The sequence below is a fragment of the Crocodylus porosus genome, unplaced genomic scaffold (assembly GCF_001723895.1).
Source record: "Crocodylus porosus isolate Cpor-Errol unplaced genomic scaffold, CroPor_comp1, whole genome shotgun sequence".
Lineage (NCBI taxonomy): Eukaryota > Metazoa > Chordata > Crocodylia > Crocodylidae > Crocodylus > Crocodylus porosus.
In genome coordinates, this window is record NW_017728925.1 from 651,637 (window position 1) to 671,214 (window position 19,578).

The following is a 19,578-nucleotide window of genomic DNA, read 5'->3' on the forward strand; positions in this document are numbered from 1 at the left end:
TGAGAACGGGGTGAGAGATGGGTCAAAGGCCTTCCTAAAGTCCAGAAAGACTACATCCACTGCTACCCCTGCATCTAAGGATTTGGTGACCTGGTCGTAGAAGGCCACCAGGTTGGTCTGACAGGACCTGCCACTGATGAACCCGTGTTGGTTGCCCCTGAGCATAATCTCCCCTGCTGGCCCCTCGTGGACATGTACCAGAATAATTCTCTCAAAAAGCTTGCCCAGGATCAAGGTAAGACTAACTGGCCTATAGTTCCCCGGGTCCTCCTTCCTCCCTTTCTGGAAGATGGGAACCACATTGGCCCTCTTCCAGTCCTCTGGCACCACACCAGAGCACCATGAGTGCTCATACAGCCGTGCCAGGGGTCCCGCAATGACCTCAGCTAATTCCCTCAGCACTTGGGGGTAGAGATCATCCGGACCAGCTGATTTAAATACATCCAGTCCCTCCAGAAGTTCCCTGACTAGATCCTCCCTGACCCTTGGCCTAGGTGCGCCTCCCCTGGGGCCTGAGGGGGGCCCAGTGGGGGGGGTGATCTGGTCCCTGCTCAGGAAAATGGAGGCAAAGAAATTGTTAAGTAGGTTAGCTTTGTCATCTGGTGTGACGACCAGATTTCCTAGCGTGTCTTGCAAGGGCCCCACATGACCCGGTCCCTTCTTTTTGCCCCCTATGCATTTAAAAAAGGACTTCTTGTTGTCCCTGATCTGGGTAGCTAGTCCTAGTTCCATCTCTACCTTGGCCTCCCTGACTGCCCCCCTGCAACCCCACACAACCGAGGTATAGTCCTCCCTGGTGATGGCCCCTCCCTTCCATTGGGTGTGCATCTCCCTTTTAGCTGCTGGCTGAGTGTGTTTTGGATTTATTTTGTTCTATTTCTTGTTTGTGCTGTATATTTTGCTTCCCATGGGACTGGAGAGGACCACCTCCTATCCCCCTTATTGTGTCCAGGCCCTTTGTCTTAAGTTTCCCTCCAGGGAACCTGTGGATCTAGTATGGTGACTCTAGCCACTTCACCAGGGGCTGCTGACCACTTCTGAAATCATGAACAATGCGTGCCCCTGGCGACTGGCGGGGCATGGCGAGAGTGGAAGCGCGGCAGTGGGAGCATGGCAGCGGTAAGCAAGGGAGCTCCCACAGACACTGCTGGCACTGCCAGCGGGGAGGTGGGAGGTGGCGAGTGCCCACCAAGGGTCAGTGACCACTCATAGCTGCTGCCAGCGGCACCTTTTTGTAGGGGGTTCACCATCACGCTCAGGGGGTGCACATGCACCCACATGCGCCCCCTATGTACTGCCACTGTTTGAAATGATTGGTCTGCATCATCAGTGTTCAAATAATGCCTGTTTCTGGTTGGAAGCAAGTGATGAGGTCAGAGAAGTTATTTAAGAGTCAGGGCACTTGGTCTGGGGGGCTTGCTTCCTCCAGCAGGCATCTTGGACAGACTCGAGCAGAGACCTCAGGCTGCTGACTACATGAATCAGTAAGGATGCCTGAAAACTAGTTTCATAGTTTCTAGGGTCGGAAGGGACCTGAACAGATCATCAAGTCCGACCCCCTGCCCTGGGCGGGAGCGAGTGCTGGTATCATAATACCCCAGCCAGATATTTATCCAATACCCCAGGCAGGTATCTAGCCAACTAGATAGAAAGTTAGATATAAATAATTTAGATGTGTATTAAAGGGTCTCTAAACTTAATATTTAATGAAAGGCTCATTTTTTTCTGTATTGCTCAAGGTGTTTTGCTATTCTCTTGAACGTCCTCTGCTTTCTACCCAACCCCATTCTCTTTCTCTGATCAATAAAAAGCTATCTGACTCAACACGCCTAGCTGTGGATGCCTGAGGGGAGAGGTGTCAGAGATGCATTTCGCTCCTAGCAGCTCTTAGCTGATTATTAACTAATTCAGGCCTACCTGAGGATATCTTGGTGGGGAAGGGCCCCAAGGCTATAAGGAGCACCCAGAGATATTACCAGGGGGCAAAGCACTGTCAAGGCTGACTGGGTCTGTGTATCCCGGGCTGCACAGAGCCCTAACTGAGACCAGTGCCCGGGTGGTGGCGGTATTACCCCAGGTTTACAGGAGGTCTCCAGGAAGGGGGCAGCTGGATGTAGGCTCCCCAAGGGAGACTCCCAGAGCATGGTTTTGGGTGTGGCAAGTGAGGTGGGTGGCTCAGCAGAGTACTGCCCCCTACCGTCTCGCCACACCATCCATTTGTTGTCTATAAGGATTCTACTCTGCAGGGTCTCTGGGTTGGGGTGGGCCCAGGAAGCAGTGGAGAACTTGCCTGTGGGGGCTGGAGGTGGCCCAAGTCCATGGTTCCAAGTCACTGAGTCAGCGTCTTTGAGTGTCTCCCCCACCCTGCTCTGCTAAGGGTGTCCTAGAGAGTCAACTCTTGTAACAGGGGCAGCTGCAGGTACCAAACCAGCAAAAGGGAGTGTCCCTCATAGATCCAGGAAGACATGTTCACTGGCATTCACCCTCCACCCATGTGTCATTGCATCTTCCCTCTCCATTACCTTCTTGAGATCAAAGTCTGGTTGGACAGGGACCTCTGCCTGGGTCTTCAGCACACAGAGCAGAGCCAGCCCAATGTTCAACAGCATGGCCTTCATCCTCACAGCGCTGCGCTCACACTGAGAATCTGCAGGTGACTTGAAGGACCACGCCAGCTTCCACATGGTGCACAATTTTATATCCCTCTTGAGGGGGCAGGCCAAAGCCACAACCACAGTCACTTCTGACCCCCCACCAGCGGTTTGTGCAACAGGTTATGTAAGAGCACTACTGATATAATTATTCAGGGTATTAGGTGACAGCATTAGCTGGGTTTTGTCTAATTCCTGAACCACAACTAAATGAGGGGTTCTCAGAAGCATCTAACAAGGAACAATCTCCTTGGATGCTGTGAAATAGCAGCTCGGACCACAGAACTTTTGGATTTTGAGGCAGCTAAAACCCCATCAAATAGCAGAGTTATGATCCAAAAGGGAAGTGCAAAGAGTCCTTTGTATGCAAGTGTAAATTAGTGTTTCTCTTCTGTTCCGGGATGCCCTGATCTAAGCAAATACAGTAGGAATGAATAGTGGTGCTGTTAGACAAACTGGCATTGTTGTCACACTGTACCCCTAGGGATAGGGTCAGTGGCAGGGATGGACCCTGGGACATTTAGTTCTAAAGTCACAGGCCTTCAGCAGAGCTCAAAGACCAGGTTTTGTTGGCTAAGGTGGTAGCAGGCAGGACCCAGCCACCACTAGAGTGAGAGAAAGCATCTCACAAACTGGGCTTCCTCAGCCCATATCTTTACTGACAGAGACCCCCCCAGCCCTGGTTTGATGTGGACATTATGGGGACTGAGATGTTTGCACTGTGCAGAGCATTTGCACTGGGCATCTGGTGCTGAGTCACACACGCAGTACAGGTTGCCCCAACACCCAATGAAAGGAGTCTGACCCTTAAAGTCTTTTTTTAAATTGAAGTTTGAGATGATCGTGTGACATTTAAGAAGAAACACTGAAATCATGAGAGTCCTGATGAAATCCCCAAGGCTGGCAACACTGCAGACCACGCTCTAACACTGGTGCAGAGGACATCTGACTGCTCAGGCCACACCACTGCACTGCAGCAGAGGCTGGGGCAGCTGGCAGTAAAGCCCACAGCTGATCCAGGAGGCTGCCCTACAGGGGCCTGGATGGCCACCAGCCTCCCCCTTCCCTTCTGTCTCTGGAGCGGACTCTCCCACTCACTTACACTGGACAGGGGTTTTAGCCTTTGACTGGACCAGTTTCAGCCCAGCTTTAGCTGCAGTGACTTCCCACACCCAGTGGTTGCAGTGGTGAAGAGCTTGCTATGCTGTACTGGCAAAAGGGAAATTGGTTTTTGCTGCCCTTAGTTCCCTTCCCAGGGGCCTGTGTCACGGTGTGCGTTAGCCTCTGTGTCGGGGACAGCCCCACCTCATGCACTCTCATAACTCAACGGAGGGTTCTTATCCCAGAGACAGGGTTTTGCCTGTGGCATCCCAAAAGGGTCAAAATGAGCCCCTGCTTTCCATAGACCTTTCCTGACCAGTTCATAGTAGCACCGTCCCCCCCTCTTTTTCCGCAGCACAACTGGGGTGAGAGTGATCTTCTCTTACCATCATACTTAAGCTCCTCCAATTGCTCCCATATTTACCATCCTCTGGCCCCCTGTAAGCTGGGCTGTGGGTCCAAGTGGTTTAGGAATCTCAGCATGGCTCTAGGAGGCAGACGTGCCAAGCCTCGTTCTGCCTAAGCATAGTCCCAGCCATGCTGACCGTGTCCCTCCTTGGTCAGGCAGAGGAGTCTAAGGCAGCTGGGCAGGATGGCTCCTGAAGTGCAGCTGGCTATAAAGCTGGTTTTTGCTACCAGGATAGCCTGATGGGCTGTTTAGATCAGGCAAATGTTTAACTACGTTTATCTACTAGCCAGGCAGTGCTATCATCTCCACCTTAGAGATGGGTCACTGAGGCACAGGGGGACTTGCCTGAGGTCACACAGAAAGTCTGTGGTAGAGCAAGAGTCTCAACCCCCCTCTCCCCGGCCTCTTAACCAGGGGACCATCCCTTTCAAGCTGAGGCAAGGACGGGAGTTTAAAAGCTGCCTATCTGGTTTCAGTGGGTAGCAGCAGCTGCAGAGCACAGGAATGCTGAGCTCTGCCACAGTGGAAGCAAGATAAAAGAGATTTACCTCTACTGCTCCCTGCCCCTTCGCCTGGCGATAGGTGAACCAGGGGTGCGGAGAAGGTTTGCCAGATGGTAGGAAGGACATCGCACACTGGGACTGGCCTGAGCCCCATCCACACAGGCTGCTGAACTGAACTGTCACCCCCTGCTACTGGCTTTTGGTCACTGAGCTGCACTGGAAGCAGGACCCTGGAAGTAAATGACCTCACTGTCCAGTCCTGTGGGAAATGATGGTGAAATGAAGATGTCACTCCCAGGTGCCAGGCAGCCAGGACACAACCACAAGCATGGACTTGGCTGGCAGGGACACTAAGCCCTTGGCATCATGCGCACAACAAGACCCCCAAGCAAGGACTGAAGCAACACTCACAGCCAGGGCTGAGAGCTGAGGATCAATCCCAAAGGAGCTGTTCCTGACAAACTCGAGGCCAATGCTGTATGAATCTGATGAGCTGGTCTCTCAAAGCTGCGACCAGGGGAGACCCCTCAGCACCTGCAGGTCCTTGAGGAAGCCAGCAAAGGAGACAAACAGCCTGGTGTTTTACATTTAGGTTTAATCAGGGGGCAGGGGAATGTTACCGAAGTGCTAAGCCAGGTGGCTCACACGGCTATAGGTACACAGAGCTGTGTTGGGGTGGGAAGGAAGGCTGGTGGGTTAGCAAGTCATTTTCTCTCTTGCAAGAAAACCTGGATCAAGTGTCTTGCTGCTTCTGCCTGGAAGGGAAATGCTGCTTAGTTTTGCCTTGACAACATTGTGCAACCCCCCAGCCCTGCACCAGCAGTGCAGCCAGCAGTCCTCCCACAGTCCAGCCAGGGCCTAGGGAGATGCAGGGCCTAGCTGCAAGGGCTGGATTAGTCTGTGAGCCTGAGACGAATAACAACAGAGTCCGGCTGTGTCCAGCCTGCTCCATGAAGAGAGCCCTTTCCATTCATTACAATTAGGGCCTGTCTCTGCTGTGCTCTCAGGGGCCCCTCCCAGTCCTTCCTAAGGGGTCAACCCAGAACCCCATTGTAATTCCAGCCCATGGAGGGGTAAATGAATGCCTTGCAAGTTGTTGCATAAGCTCAGTTGTGTGAGTGTCTGTTGAGACAGCCAGACCATACAGAGGTGCTGCTCCTGCTAGGATTGGGCCAAGAAGTGGCTCTCTGAAGCAGGTGACTCCCATCCTCACATGGAGGTAGGGGACAGAGACCAGTTCTCTGGGCAGAGGACCTAGGGGAAGAGCTGAATAGCACTGAGAGAGGAACTCTGAGAGCAGCCCTTGCTGGAGCAAAGGTTAACCTAAACATTAAGTGAATTCCTGTGTCAAAAGCAAGGCCCAAGAGAGGGTAAATCAGGACTGGCATTGCAGCAGTGGGAATGGCTTCTGCTTAGAGGCACTTTCTGAAGTCCCAGCCGGTGCAGACACCCCTGTGGTGTTGTCTTGCCAGAAACCACAAGCCCTTAAGGAAACGTCCAGCTCACCTAAACAGCAACTTCCATGCATTGATCTGGGGAGAGAAGACAGAGATCAGCTCCTGCGCACCCGCTGCGGAGACCCACCGCTCAAAACCTGCCTTGACAGAGCCTGCCTAGCACCCCCTCATCAGTCCTCAGGACAGGGACTGTGCAGCCAGGTGTGCTGCAGTTCTCAGCCATCCCGGGTAGGCCCTGTGGCTCCAGAGTTGCAGGGGGGCATAAGCCCAAAACAAAGTGCTGTCTCTCACTGGGAAGGGAACTAAGGGCAGCAAAAACCAATACAGGGGCCACTCTGTTGGCAAGGAGCTGCCGTGATACTACAGTGGGACACAAGCAGCTAATGTCCATTTAAAGCCATGTGGGAGAAGCCTCTTCTGTGGGAGAAGCCATGTGGGAGAAGCCATTAAAAGGGTGCACATATTCTGGTCACAATCAACCTGAGAGTCCAGCTTAGCCTTTAATTGAAAGAGTAGGAGGTTGGACAGGGCTGAGAGGCACCAGCTGAGCTGTGGGGAAGAAGAGGAACCCAAGCTTGGACAGCATGGGTGGCACAGGGTTGTGGATTGAGACTGAAGGGCATCAGCAATGCTGGTAGGGGCAGGAATGGCTAGTAGAGGGCTTTTTGGTCAAACTTGAGGAAAATCAGGAGACAAGAGGGTTGCAAGCTGGGATTGAAGGGTGCAGGATGTGCTGGGGGGTGGGATGTACTGGTGTGGAGGATCTGGGTGGAGGACTATTGATGAGCCCAGGGTTGGAATAGCAAGAAGACTTCAGTGCTTTGATAATGCTATTGGATACTAGCCCCTTATTCGCACTAGCCCAACAGGCCTGTTCTCCTTTTAAGAGCCAGCTTTATGGATAAACAGGGAAATCAGCCAGGGAAGAGTCAGTTGCAGAAGCACTGAGCTTCCTCAGATCCTGCTAAAGGCAATGGGAAGTGTAAGTGTTCAGCACCTTGAGAATTAGGCCATGTCCAAAAGCTTGTACGTGCCCAAAATGATGCAGCTATCAATTTAAGTGTCTGTATAAGCAGACGCCAGGGTCATTGCGCTAGGGTCTGGGAATGGAAGGCAGAGCTTGTGCAGCGCACACAGGCGGAGTGAACCGAGGTCTGATTCCCGCACTGGGCATGGAATTTACTCCATTGTCCTCTGTGTCCTTGTTACAGGTGACTTTTTCTTACCAGTTTTTGGCAGGATGAGAATGGCGTCCTCTGGCAGCCCCTGCCCCTTGGAGAACTGGATGAACTTCTCCAGCTGTTCAGGACTCAGCTCCTTAGTTCTCCCTGATCCAAGGAAGCAAAACACTCCAGAGTGAGCATGAGCCCTTCATCTCAGAAGGAAGGGAAATAAGTCGCACCATAGTCCGGTACAGTCCACCCAGCTGCACTGGTGACCCCAGCATGCCCTTGGGTGGCAGTACTTGGTGTGCTGGGGACAGGCTGCTATGGGAACTAGAGAGAAGTAGAGGGTCTCCCAGTGTCCGGCATCCTCCTGAGCAAAATCCACTGTATAGTCATCTTTGTGAGGGACCCCAGGGCTGGCATCCAGCCTTCTGGCTCTGCCAATTGCTTCCCAGAGCATTGGGGCTAGAGCTGAACATGCTCTTTCTGTGGGAGTTCCTGCCTCAAGGCCCGGAGGGGGGCCCCAGCTAGAAAAGACACCCAAGAGGCAGGGCCAAGGCAGCAAGACTTGCTCTCCTGGCCCAGACGTACCGTAGAGCAGGACCATGGTGAAGGTGTTGGTGTCCTTGACTTTCTTGGTGTACACCAGAGCATACTCACTGTAGTTGGTCTCCACCACGCGGATGTCGTGCTGGCTGCCCCAGCCTGAAGGGGCACAGACAAGGAGAACACGGCTGAGACAAGCAGAGATCACATGCACCCACTGCCTCCCTTTACAGTTGCAGCCGGAAGCACCTTCCCCAGCTTGTTTTATGGCTGCCCTGGCAAGGGTTAATTTACAGCTTGCAGGGGGTTAACTGCCTGCTGTGATCTCTTCCCTGGGGCAGCAGGAGTCACAGACAGGGCTTGGGGGTTGTGGGGCCAGAGGAAGCAAAGGACATACATGAAAGCAGCCAGCTGGAGTCCCAGGCAGGGACAAGTCCACGGGCAGTGCTCAAAACCTGGCTCTCTCTGTTGCACTTGATATTCATGGTCAGACCTCTTTGATCCTTTCGTATGAGGGAGTAGGGAGCCCTGGAGAACCCCCCTCACTCAGCCTCACTTCCCACCACCCCTGTCCATTCACTGCAGGGTGAGCGCTGGCTCACAGACCTCTGGCATCACCATGCATTCCTGCTGGCAGGGGAACAGCCTAAGGCAGCGCTTCCCAAATTTTTCCTCACCCTGACCCCATTTATGACCCCATTTCCTCAGCATGGCCCCTTGCTCCCAACCTGCAGCACTCCCTGAGGTGCCCCAAGGCCAGGGCCTGCAGTCCGCTGCCTCCCCCAGCAGTGCTTGAGCCCCAGCTGCTGCCCACAGGGCATGGCAGCTGCTGCAGCCAGAGCAGCACAGCTGAAAAGGAGTCCGTGGGCGGTAGGATGTGGTATGCTTGCTCTGGGCTTAGGGCTCCCCACCACACTGCCTCCCCTTGGGGGCTCCATGGGCCAGTAGGCAGGACCCAGCACAGGCGGGAGCACCACGCTGCCATGGCCATCAAGCTGAAGCACCCCCTGCCATCTAGCAGTGGGGGCACAACTCTGTGCCACTGCCGTGCCTCACCTTGGTGACCATGGAGTCACCCACTGGGCCATGGAGGCCGCTCCTACCTGGAGCTGGTCTGGCCCCACTGCAACCCCACACCCCATGCCCCGCTGTGGGTGCAGAGGCACATGCTTCCCTGCCACATCACCTTTGCTCCCCCACCCCAATGCCTTGCCTGTGCCCCCTCCTCCCACCCCTATAGACTGACCTGGAGGAAGCTGCAGGAGCTGCTCTCCATAGCTGCTTGGATGCCATATGCATGTGGGCGTGCACATGCATGTAGCACCCCTTTCCCCTGATTGCCCTTGCTTGCTCCCCCCAGTCTCAAGCAGCCCCTTGCAGGCTGGAACTCTGCCAGTGTTACCCTGCATTTTCCCACATTTTTTTCTGGTAAAGGAGGAAATCCACATTTTTCCACAGTGAACAGAAAACCCGGATTCCTGTTTTTCATGACCCAGCCTGCTAATGTTGTAACCCTATTGGGGGTTGCGACCCACAGTTTGGGAACCGCTGGCCTAAGGCCTATGCCTGGAACGTCTGCAGAAGAGAAGGGTCACATTGTTGGCTACTGTGAGCTGGCCTGGATGGTGGTGGCGCAGGGCCCAGGAGCACCCTTGGAAGAACTGCTTTGTGGGCTGAAGTGGAGAGCACCCAGTTTTCTCCAACTGGACATCTGGGTCACTGACTCCAGCAGAATGCAGCCAATTCATCACCTGGGGACCTGGCACAGGCAGACGTAAAGTGCTATGGGGAGTTGTAAAATGCACATCAGGTTCCAAGCCCTGGGCAGGATCCATCAGACCTGTGGGCACAGCTCCATGACTGTGACTTAGTTCTTGCTGAGTGCAACAGGCAGCTGGATGCTAGCCCCACTCTGGGTCTCAGGCCCCCAGCACCAAGCCCACTGGGCTCATCCATCTCAATCCCCACCAGCAGGTTCAGCTACATGCAATCTCATTCATTTTCCTTAGCAGCTGTTGTCTGTTCATATCCCTTCCACTGATGCTGCTGGGCAGAGGTCAGAGAATGGAAGGGAAGAAAGCAGGGGAGGTCTCTCCTCCCTCGAGGGACAAAGAAAGGAGAAGCTGGAAAAATGGGAGAAAAAGAGTAGCAGGAAAAGCAGAGAGTGAGAAGAACACTACTGAGGCTTTGGGTTTATCCAGTGCTCTCCATAGCACCTCCCCAAGGCAGAAAGAAGGGAAAGCCAAAGGACCAGAGAATTGCTGTCAAGAGACCTTAGGAGATCAGCTAGTTCATCCCCCTGCACCGGAGCCCTTACAAAGAGGGGCCTGAGGAAAGACAGAAGGAAAGCAGGAGCAAGAAGGAAGAAGTAGGGGCTTCCGGCTACACTCCTTCCTGCTCCCAAGGTCAGATGGAGAACCCAGCAAGGAACCTCACTATGTGCACATCCTCCCTGCATTCCTGAGAGGCTGATTTAATTCATCCTGTGACACAGTTTAGGCTGAACGTGCTCAGTCCCTCTCAAGATCAGGCCCTATAGCTCTATGCTACTATCCTTGGCCTATGTCTTATTCTTGGGAATTACCCAAATCCCTGTTTGCCAGCTCTGGGCTCTGTGCTGTGGATCAAGGGTGGCATGGGTCACACTTTGCTGCTTCCCTGCACCAACACTGATCTCAGTTGTGCCCTTGTTTGTGTTTCTGTCTACAAGAGAAGGTAATATTTAGCTCTGAATACATAATTAGGGCCCTACTCCTTGCTCTGCTCAGCAGTCTGAGCTGTCCCATCAATCTGTCACAGCCTGGGGGGTTCTGATGGGATGAGCTCCTTACTCACTGAGCTGGTGATTTTATAGGGTCTTACTTGCCTGAACGGACAAGGATCCCGCAGTCTGGCTGAGGCTGATGCCCTCTGCCAAGAACCTTGGCATTGCCCTCTCCCATTGTACTTCAGCATCACATAATGGCAATTAGACACGTATTCCTGGAGCGCTTGCCCAGGCTGAGGGTTCAGTTCCCTGCCCTGTAATCTGTTTGCTCTGATTAGTAAGTACCAGACCTGCCAAGTCCTCAGGATATACAAACTGCCTGGGACTCTGTTAGCAGGAAGGTGCCTCGAACATGAAGAATAGGGGTTTATCTGATGGCTTCCAGCCATCCTGCCCAACAAGGGCCGTGCTGTTCTGCACCCAGACCACAACCTCACTCAGGGTATGGCCAATGAACGTTTACTCACGCTGGCTGGTGTAGCTGAATCGGCCGGGCTGGTCTGTCTTGATGTAAAGGCTGTTCCTCTTCTCGCACCTATCAGACCTGCAGGGGCACAACAGGAGACAAAGAACAAGAGCCGGAAGCTCTGCCAGGGCTCTGCGTGCCACCAATGCCTCAGGCTCCAGGAGACAGCCAAGGCTGCCCCATTCCTGGGTTCTGCTCCTGTTTGTGATGCTTGAGCTTGGGTCGGGGAGCTCCTCTGACTTCTACATTGCCACCACTGAACTCCACCAGCACAAGGGAAAGCTGAGTCAAGCCCTCAGTGCCCTTAAAGGCAGCACATCCTGGGCTGAGGAGAGACCCTAGTGTCTCCTACATGGCATTCCCTACCCCAACAGCCCTCATACTCAAGCCTCCAGCTTCCCCAAGCTTCCATAGAACTGGATGAAGTCAGGATTGGGCCTCAAATGACCTTGGTGAGCTCCCCATGGACACTGTAGGGAAAGTTGAGGTCCCCCAAGATCCTTCTGCCTGACTCATTCCCATCCTAAGGGGAACAATTCTAGAGGCATCAAGTCTGCATCACTGCACTAAACCCACTCTAAGACATCCCAACACTGAGCCTGCTTGACCAGGGGGCCCACCCTTGGTCTCGCTGTGGGTGTCATGACAGATGCAGAAGAGGAACATAAGAAAGGGCACCCCTGGCCCCACTGAGCCCCTTTGGGGGAGAAGGGCAGTGGGTTGTCCCCCCTCCCGGCACTGACAGCAGCACTCCCTGATGGCACCTGCCTTACTTGGGGTAGGTGCTGGTGACATCCAGGTTGCCTTCTGGGGTGGACTCAATGACAGTGGTGCACATCTTCATCAAAGCCTTCTTGTCCTGGAACCACTTGGCGTTGGAGGCCAGACCAATACTGTACCATTTCCCTGTCAACTGCACACGACATCCTCTCACCACAGCAATAGTGGCACCGGCAGTACACGTAAAACACTGGGCCTCCCATCCCAGTGTCCCAACCTCTAACAGGGGCCAGAACCAGCTACCTAAGAAGATGAGGCAGGAAATTAGGCCATTATGGAATAACTAACTCTTTCTTTTCCCCCTCTCAGCTGGGATTGGTGCATGCACAGCAGTGGGAGGTTCTTGTTCTATCTCCTATAACTGTTGGTGCTCTCTTCAGCACTACAAATACTTTGCTTCAATTAAATCATGGGGCTGTGAGTTCCACCAGCTAATTATATGAAAAAGATTCCTTTAATCACTCTATATGGTGCATTCCCTTCCTGTTTCCATGGATGCCCCTAGCCCTACGCATAGGAGAGAAGGACCTGGCTTGTATGGGTCTTCCTATTCAGTATCAGCTGCCAGCACTGCCTATGACAGTCTGCCCTACCAGCTTTAGGGATATTGCTGCTGGCAAGATTTTGCTACTGGTACAATAAAGGAAGGGGATGCTGCTCAGGGAATCCAGGCACAGAGGGGAAAGACAATACGCACCTCCCTTCAGCCACTACTGTAGCCACAGGCCCTGACTGAAGTCACAGCCCCAACCCACATTCAGCCCAGAATCTGAACCCAAATCCAGATGTTCCAGCTGCCCTACAATGGTCTGATGATACCTCAAGTCCCCCCAGTATGCTCTGAATAATGGTGCTGGGGAGCATTCAGTATCCACACCCAGTGTGGGACTTAGATTCCCAGCTGGCCCACCCCGCCATCCAAAACAGGCTGAACCAATCCTGCCTCTTTCCACTGCCCTGCCTTCAGCAGCTTCTGGAATTTGGCCCAGCTCCAACCCCATCTCTACAAGTAGAAGGAAGGGATTTGATCCAACACCCCCATAGCAGGCTGGAGCGCAGGATTGTTTGGGGGCCACGTTACCTTCTCCGGCTGGAAGTCAGGCTGCACGGGGACATCCTCCTGTGCACGCAGCGAACCGATCAGGGCCAGCCCCAGGATGCTGAACAACGCTGTCTGCATGTTTCTGACTCTTCTTCCCCTCACCTCTGTGATCCTGTGGAGCTGAGCTCACTGGAGGGCTGTGCACAGACGAGGCAGGCTGTGCGTGTGAGTGCAAGAGACACAGCCAAGCCCCCTATTTATTAGCCAGCAGGCAGTGCAATATCCCAGAGGAGGACAGTACTAGCAAATACCAGCCCCATCTCTCTCCTGCTGAGCTAGGTTATGCAAGAGACAAAGAGCGTGAGTGAGCTGGGACATCCAAAGGGCAAGCTGGGGGCTGGGCCAGGCAGGGGAACCCACAAACCATTCCCTGCTGTTAATTTTAGCCATCTGCTTCTAAATGCCAGAATTCGTGCAGCAGAAAGAGTGGATTGCAGCCAGTTCTGCAGCTGTCTCTGCCTCCATGGAAAGGCAAACTGGACTTGGCCAGCAGAGAAGAATAAAGACAAGTAAAACAACCACATGAGCAACAACAGCACCACCAAATCTTTCCCTAGGGAGGAGTGGGGTGAAGGAATCAGATTGCTCCTGCCTGACTCAGGTGGAGAGTTTACCGTACTTCTACATGTGCACAGAGCAACCCATCGACTCCCCACTTCTTCTTTTTTATAGTAGAATCAGGGAAATGACAAAAGCAAGACAGGACAGAGAGAAAGGCTGCAGGAAGGAGAGTAAAGTGTGTGCATCTTGCCCTACTGGGCTGCATGTGCTATGCTCGTATACCAGGGAGCTGTTTAAAGAGCATTTGATTCAAATTTGTCAGGTTTATATGAACAAACATGAGTATCTTCCCTGTGCACCAACCCCTTCCTGTTCGTCATCATTCAAATGCTTTCTCGAGCATTTGATTAGAGCAAAGTGGCTTTTTGCTGCAATTCCACTGGGCCCTGTCCCTTGACCACTCACTTCTATCCTCCATTGTCTTTCAGCGATAACTTTCTGTTTGCCAAAATCACTTCTCCATTTCCATAATGTTGGCAGGTGCTCCCACAATCAAACAGGCCCCTGGATACTTAAAAATGCAGAATGAAATTTCTACCAGTCCCAGAGTTACAGATAACTCACAACTCAGCTCAGAAAGCTGGGCATGGCCACAAGGAAGCAGAACCGCTCTAGTGTAGGCCCCTGGCGATGGGTTCTGCTGCTAAGGGCTCACTGCGACCATGTCCACATACATAGTTTGTACCCAGCACCCCCAGAAAGGGATGGCCTGATGGGTTTGCCCATCTGGGAAAGCTTATCAGCTTGTCCTCTTAGGTCATGAGGAATGCTCAGAAGTGTAGAAGGTGCCCTACTGCATTGGTGCCTTACTAAATCAGATCCCAGGAGTTCCCAGCCTTACAACTCACAGCCCCAAATGAGCAAAGTTTGAAATTGCCCCTCAAAACAAGTAACTGAGCTACAGAAGATCCTCTCTGTCACCCAAAAGAGTGAGCCCAGGGCTGAAGCTGATGCAATGCAGAGCAGTCGTGTCAAAAGTGGCTTATCTAAGCTTGGCCCCAGTGGCATTTGCACAGTTCACAGTCACTGAAGCTCTGTCTGATGCACAGGCAGGACAGGTTTGCTCTGAGCTGTTCTATTTTGATCCCAATGGCACCTACAGCTGTTTGTATTCGCTATGCCAGAGCCCCAGCTAGACACATCAGCAGAGAGAACAAAAAGAGAGTCCAACCCTGCATATAGAACTAATGGGGACTGATATCTACAGACTGCCAGTGGCTCTCGCAGCAACCAGGAAGCTTTGCTTTCTGCATGTGCTTCTAAGAGACGTGCCATGGCAGGTGCAGCTCTGATCCTGGCTCCATTCTGGCCATGAGCTGCAAGAAAGATGCACCAGCCCTTTCAAATACAAATGCACATGAAAAACAACCAGCAGAGCATGCCTTTCCATTATGGCTAGTCACAGATGTAAAGCACAGGTGGTACACCCCAGAACAAGGCCAGCCTAAAGGTACCCTATCCACCTCCTCACTCCCCTTCATGCTTGCACAAGCCTCCAATGCTGCAATGAATTTCCACCCAAACTGGCTGACCCGTTGCCCATTTCTACCCCCTTTTGTGGATTGAAGTGATGCTGCTGGGGTCCATCAGTTCATGCTCAGGGTCCGTTCTGTGCCTTACACACTCTTACACCAGCGGATGTTTCTCTGAAGCTCCAGCTCCTGGAATCCTGGGATTACGTGAGAATCTCTTCTTGCATTTTTTTTTAAAAGGCAGCTTCTGGTCTTTGTGGCTGTGAAGTAAAAATGGAAAATGCTATTCCTAATGCTCAAGAACTCATGATGAATGAGCAGAAGCCTGTCAACGGCTTTAAAAAATCCTGGGATTTTTAAGCCAATCCCATTATTTGGGGGGGCCTGGCTCAGGAATCATCAATGTCTCTCTAAAACAATGTCTCCTGTGTAGGAAGAATTAAGACAATAACCTCCCCAGCTCTAGCCTCCTATCCAGTGATCTCCAAGAGAGCAGCTGCTTCAATAGAAACCCTTCTGCTAGTTAAAATATTTCAGTGAGGCCAACTCTCAATTGTCTCCTCTGGAGACTAAATAACCCCAAGGTCCCTGGGTCTTCTCAGCCATAAACTTCTTTGTTCCATTTATCTCGTTGGCTGCCTTGTTTCATACATACTGATCTTAGGAGCTCTCACCTGATCTGGGGCTTTCAGAGACTTCAGCCTCAAAACATTTATGCAATTGTATCTGTGGAAACAAATGCATTAACTCAAGCAGTGAATTCTCAGTCTGTGGTACTGCGGTTCTAGGGGGCACTGAAGGTCTTGCCATAGGATCCACAGACCTGTATTCAACCTAGGAGAATCTGCTGTCACTTGGCAAAAGGACCTTCACTGCCATTAAAGGTTTCTACCCCAGCACCCCTGTGCAATGAGACACATTCGCTTTCACAGCTCGGTCCCCCACCATCTTCTGTGGAAGCTCCCATTAACCGGCTGCATCTCTGAGCTGTCCTAACTTGAGCTTATCTTATCTGGGAGGTTTTGAAACCCCATGTAAAAGCTTGCGATAGGGCAGTAAAGGCCTTTGCTCCTGCCACCCTTCCCCCAGCTGGGTTTGGTGAGGTTTTGACAGCACCCGTGGGAGAACCCCTGCGCGCTTTGAGATGAGATCTACATAGCAACGCCATGTCCTGGCTAGGCTCCCTACCTCTTGTCATGATCCCAGCTCCACCCAAAGGTCAGCCTCTCCCTCCAAGAACTGCATCCCTGCCAATGGATCTTTATGTAAGGACCCTGTTTTCATAACAGCTGTTTTTATCTCTCCATACCCCCCTGTCCTGCCTCCCCAAACACATTCCCCACATCCAGCTGGGACCAGTTTATTACAGACTATGCCTGTGGGGAAGGAGAAGTCAGCACAGAGGCTTTGTCTTTTATTAAAACAAAACAAAAGCCAAGAAGGGCAGGGATGAGCATTACAAGAGCTCTGGGCATCAGGGGGAGCAGGATGGGGCAGAGGTCATGGCCTTCCTCAGCCCAGAGACTCACTGGACATTCTGGCTCATCCTTGCCAGGGGTCCCGGGGGTCACTAGCAACCCCCCTCTATTTTATGGGCCTCTGTCACCAAGGTGTCTAGCAACTCAGAGATGTTCCTCCATTCGCCCTTGTGGAACTCAGACCCTCTTGCCCTTGCCACTTCAGCTAAGGGAGATTTCCCATGGCACTTAGCCATGTCAGGCTCATGACGCCCAGCTGAACTGTTCTGAAGGTCATACAGCAGAGAGCAAAAGTGCAGACAGAAACAAGGCAGGTCATGTCCGTTCTTTGCTCCAGGGTTGGATCTGGTAGCCTCTCCAAAGCTGTTAGCTCCCAGCCATGGCGCTTGCTGACAAGCTGGATGTTGGGGGAGAGTGTTAGTGCGAGGGCCTTTCACTTGTATAGGCTGGAGCTCCTCAGCGCTCTCCTCTCAGTCCTCCCTCCTGTCCCCTTATCAATTCACCACCATTGTTAATCTGTCTTCTAGCAAGACCCAGGACTGTGTAACAGGAGAGACCACAGGACAGGCTTGAGAAGCAGCGACATGTCCATGTGGGGTGGGGACAGGCCTGGGATGTCAGGGAGGGCAGAAGTGCATTGGTGGGGTTTGCAGGAGGTGCTCATGGAGCCCCTAGGGCTGAAATAATCCAGGGTGGCAAACAGGGACTGGGGAGTGCTACCAGTATTGTGGGGAGATGAGGGGCAAAAGCGTAATTAGGATGAGTGAGCTGGACATCAGCCCAGGGTACCAACTTAGAAAGGGCGCCAAAATGTCAACTCCCCTAGGCCTGCCCTGCTGCCAGAGCAGCAGCCAATATTCAGGGAGTTCATACCATGGCAATAGCAGCCTCAGGGGGCCAAAATTACTAGTTACACCTATGCCAGGGGGTCTAGAGCTGGAATAGCAAGATGACTCTGGGACAGGGTTGAGGGACATTGGCAGAGCCTGAGGCAGTGGAGATCCTAAGCCTGGGGCATCATCACAGTTACACGTGGACAGCCCAGGGCTGGAGTAGCAGGCTGAGTAACAATGACTTCAATGTACAGACTGGATTATCTTCATATCAGTGTCAGCCCAGAAGCCAGCACAGCCCCTGAAGCAGTGATGATTAATTAACTGGGGCTACTGAGCCAGAAGAGGGAGCAAGAAACCCTGTGTTTTCATGGGTCCTATGAAAGCAGAAAGGATTGTCTTGTCATTTCAAACAATGTCACAGCTATGGTAACACACACACACACACACATATACATACTCACACACGCCTTCTCCCCTTGCATAAATAAGCGGCCATCCTTTAAAACCAAAGGAAGCTGCGCCAGCTTACATCAAGGCAGAATTTTCCTTAACATCCTCTTCAGCTAACCGCGTCAGAGCTGGATCACCGCAGGGACCCTGTTTCACAAGAAACAAACTGCCCTTGGAGGGGTGCGTCCAAAGAAAGAGATTGATGTGTACTTCTACATTGCAGCTAGCTATGCAGGAGCTTGATGCATACGTTTTTGTTTTGTTTTGCTTTTGTGGGAAAATTTTCATGTCCCAAGTCAAAACAGCCAAATCGATTCCAAATCCATGTGAATAATTCAAGAACCACATGTGGCCTTGCTACCAGGAAGCATCCTCCACCCCTGCCTGGGCTTCAGATACTTCCAAATCCCTTGGTGGGCATCTGGAGGCTTGGGGTTTTGATACCACAGAGTTTCCCTTGCCCTCAACCATATGGCTGCAGAGCAAGCTGGGGAGGAGTCTCCCATTTCCATAAAGTTGGCATGTAGCCGAGATCCTCCCACTGGAAGTCAAAACGGGAGGCTATCTATGAGGGTCTCATAGGGACTCCTGTCCACAAGCAAACAAAGGTGCAACCCTTCACTACACAGTGCCATTTTAATTGCATTACCTCAGTCAGGGTACTGCCACGGTCATGGTTTTCCCCTGCTAGTAGGAAAAGCATCTTGGTGGTCATGGTATTTCCCATGCGTGTGTACTGGAATCACTCCACCCCTCACTGAAATGCAGCCACCTCCAGGGAGGTGTGTGGCAGCCACCTCACAGGATACAGCCGTGAGACTGTAAAGTGCAGGGAGCTGCAACAAACACATGCAGCACCTGGCAAGGGTCCTACCAGCGTCTGGGCCAGGATGGTACCACCCCGTCTCAGCCGCTAGCTGTGAGAAGATACAAGAGCCCTTGGCCTGCGTATGCCTCCAACCTAGTGCTGTGATGGTGCCCAGCTGGAGGCTGATCCCAGACATTTCACCTGCCAGGGCAGGAAAACAGGGATGCCCAGGAGAGATGGCTTGATCCCAGCTGGATACCACTGCCCCGCACGTGGACAGCAGGAACAATGGAGGGTTTAATCTGGAAGAGAACGTGGTGGAAGGATCACGCGGTGCTGCCTTACATAAGCTCCCTTGATAAACAACATGTGTTAATGTTTTCAGCAAGGATTGCAAAACCCCCATGATGTGGGGAGAGCAGTGACCCTTGTGCTGTTTCCTGGGGGGAGCCAGATGGGAAGGGCTCGCTCTGCAAACCACAGCCTCACCCCTCATACGGGATCCTGGATATTAGCAGCTTTCAGCCCTTCTGCCTGCTCAGCAAAACCTCCCTGGCCTGCGGCAGGGCCCCTCTCCCTCCTGAATGTTCCAGCCCCGGGGACGGAGAGCATTCACTGCACTCATCCGCATGGAAACATCACAGCCCAGACTGCACAGGCCCAGTCACAGCTTGCCAGAGCCCTGCTCTGGTCACATACACCTCGCGTTTCCTGAGCAGAAAGGACTTGGGCATCTTTTAACTGTGTTCCCCCAGAGGACCTATGACTTTGGTAGGGTCTAGGCCCCTGCCTGTATCCACATTGAACTCCTTCTTACACAGCTGCTGGTGCTGCCAGGATGAATTATATGCTGGTGTGTGTATGTTTGCTATTGCTATTCACTGTCGCTGCTCATTAGATGGTGCTGTCAGGATCCTATGACCTGGTGAAAGACCCTAAAGGTTTCTGTTCTCCTCAGTGCTTCCTCCTAGGATCCTGCAGGAGCAGGTCCAGTAATGGGGTGGTCATCACAGGGATATTCTCAC

The 19,578-nt window shown here is 52.6% G+C and overlaps 2 protein-coding genes across 2 annotated transcripts in view; both read right to left on the reverse strand.

Annotated features, from left to right (window-relative positions):
* The window catches only part of LCNL1 (lipocalin like 1), an 11,661-nt gene extending 8,943 nt beyond the window's left edge, over positions 1-2,718 (reverse strand). The window contains exon 1 of the mRNA XM_019541086.1: positions 2,523-2,718. Within this exon, the coding sequence (XP_019396631.1) occupies positions 2,523-2,684 (162 nt within the window). The 5' untranslated portion in view covers positions 2,685-2,718. The remainder of the gene's footprint in view (positions 1-2,522) is intronic.
* A 2,521-nt stretch (positions 2,719-5,239) lies between these two features.
* Positions 5,240-13,161, reverse strand: LOC109313780 (lipocalin-like). The gene is made up of 7 exons (XM_019540491.1): positions 12,928-13,161; positions 11,840-11,979; positions 11,068-11,144; positions 7,879-7,992; positions 7,348-7,449; positions 6,171-6,196; positions 5,240-5,419 (listed from the first exon to the last, which is right to left on the reverse strand). Exons 1-6 carry the CDS (start codon positions 13,024-13,026, stop codon positions 6,171-6,173), a joined length of 558 nt encoding a protein of 185 aa, XP_019396036.1. The 5' UTR covers positions 13,027-13,161; the 3' UTR covers positions 5,240-5,419.
* Positions 13,162-19,578: the final 6,417 nt, after the last annotated feature.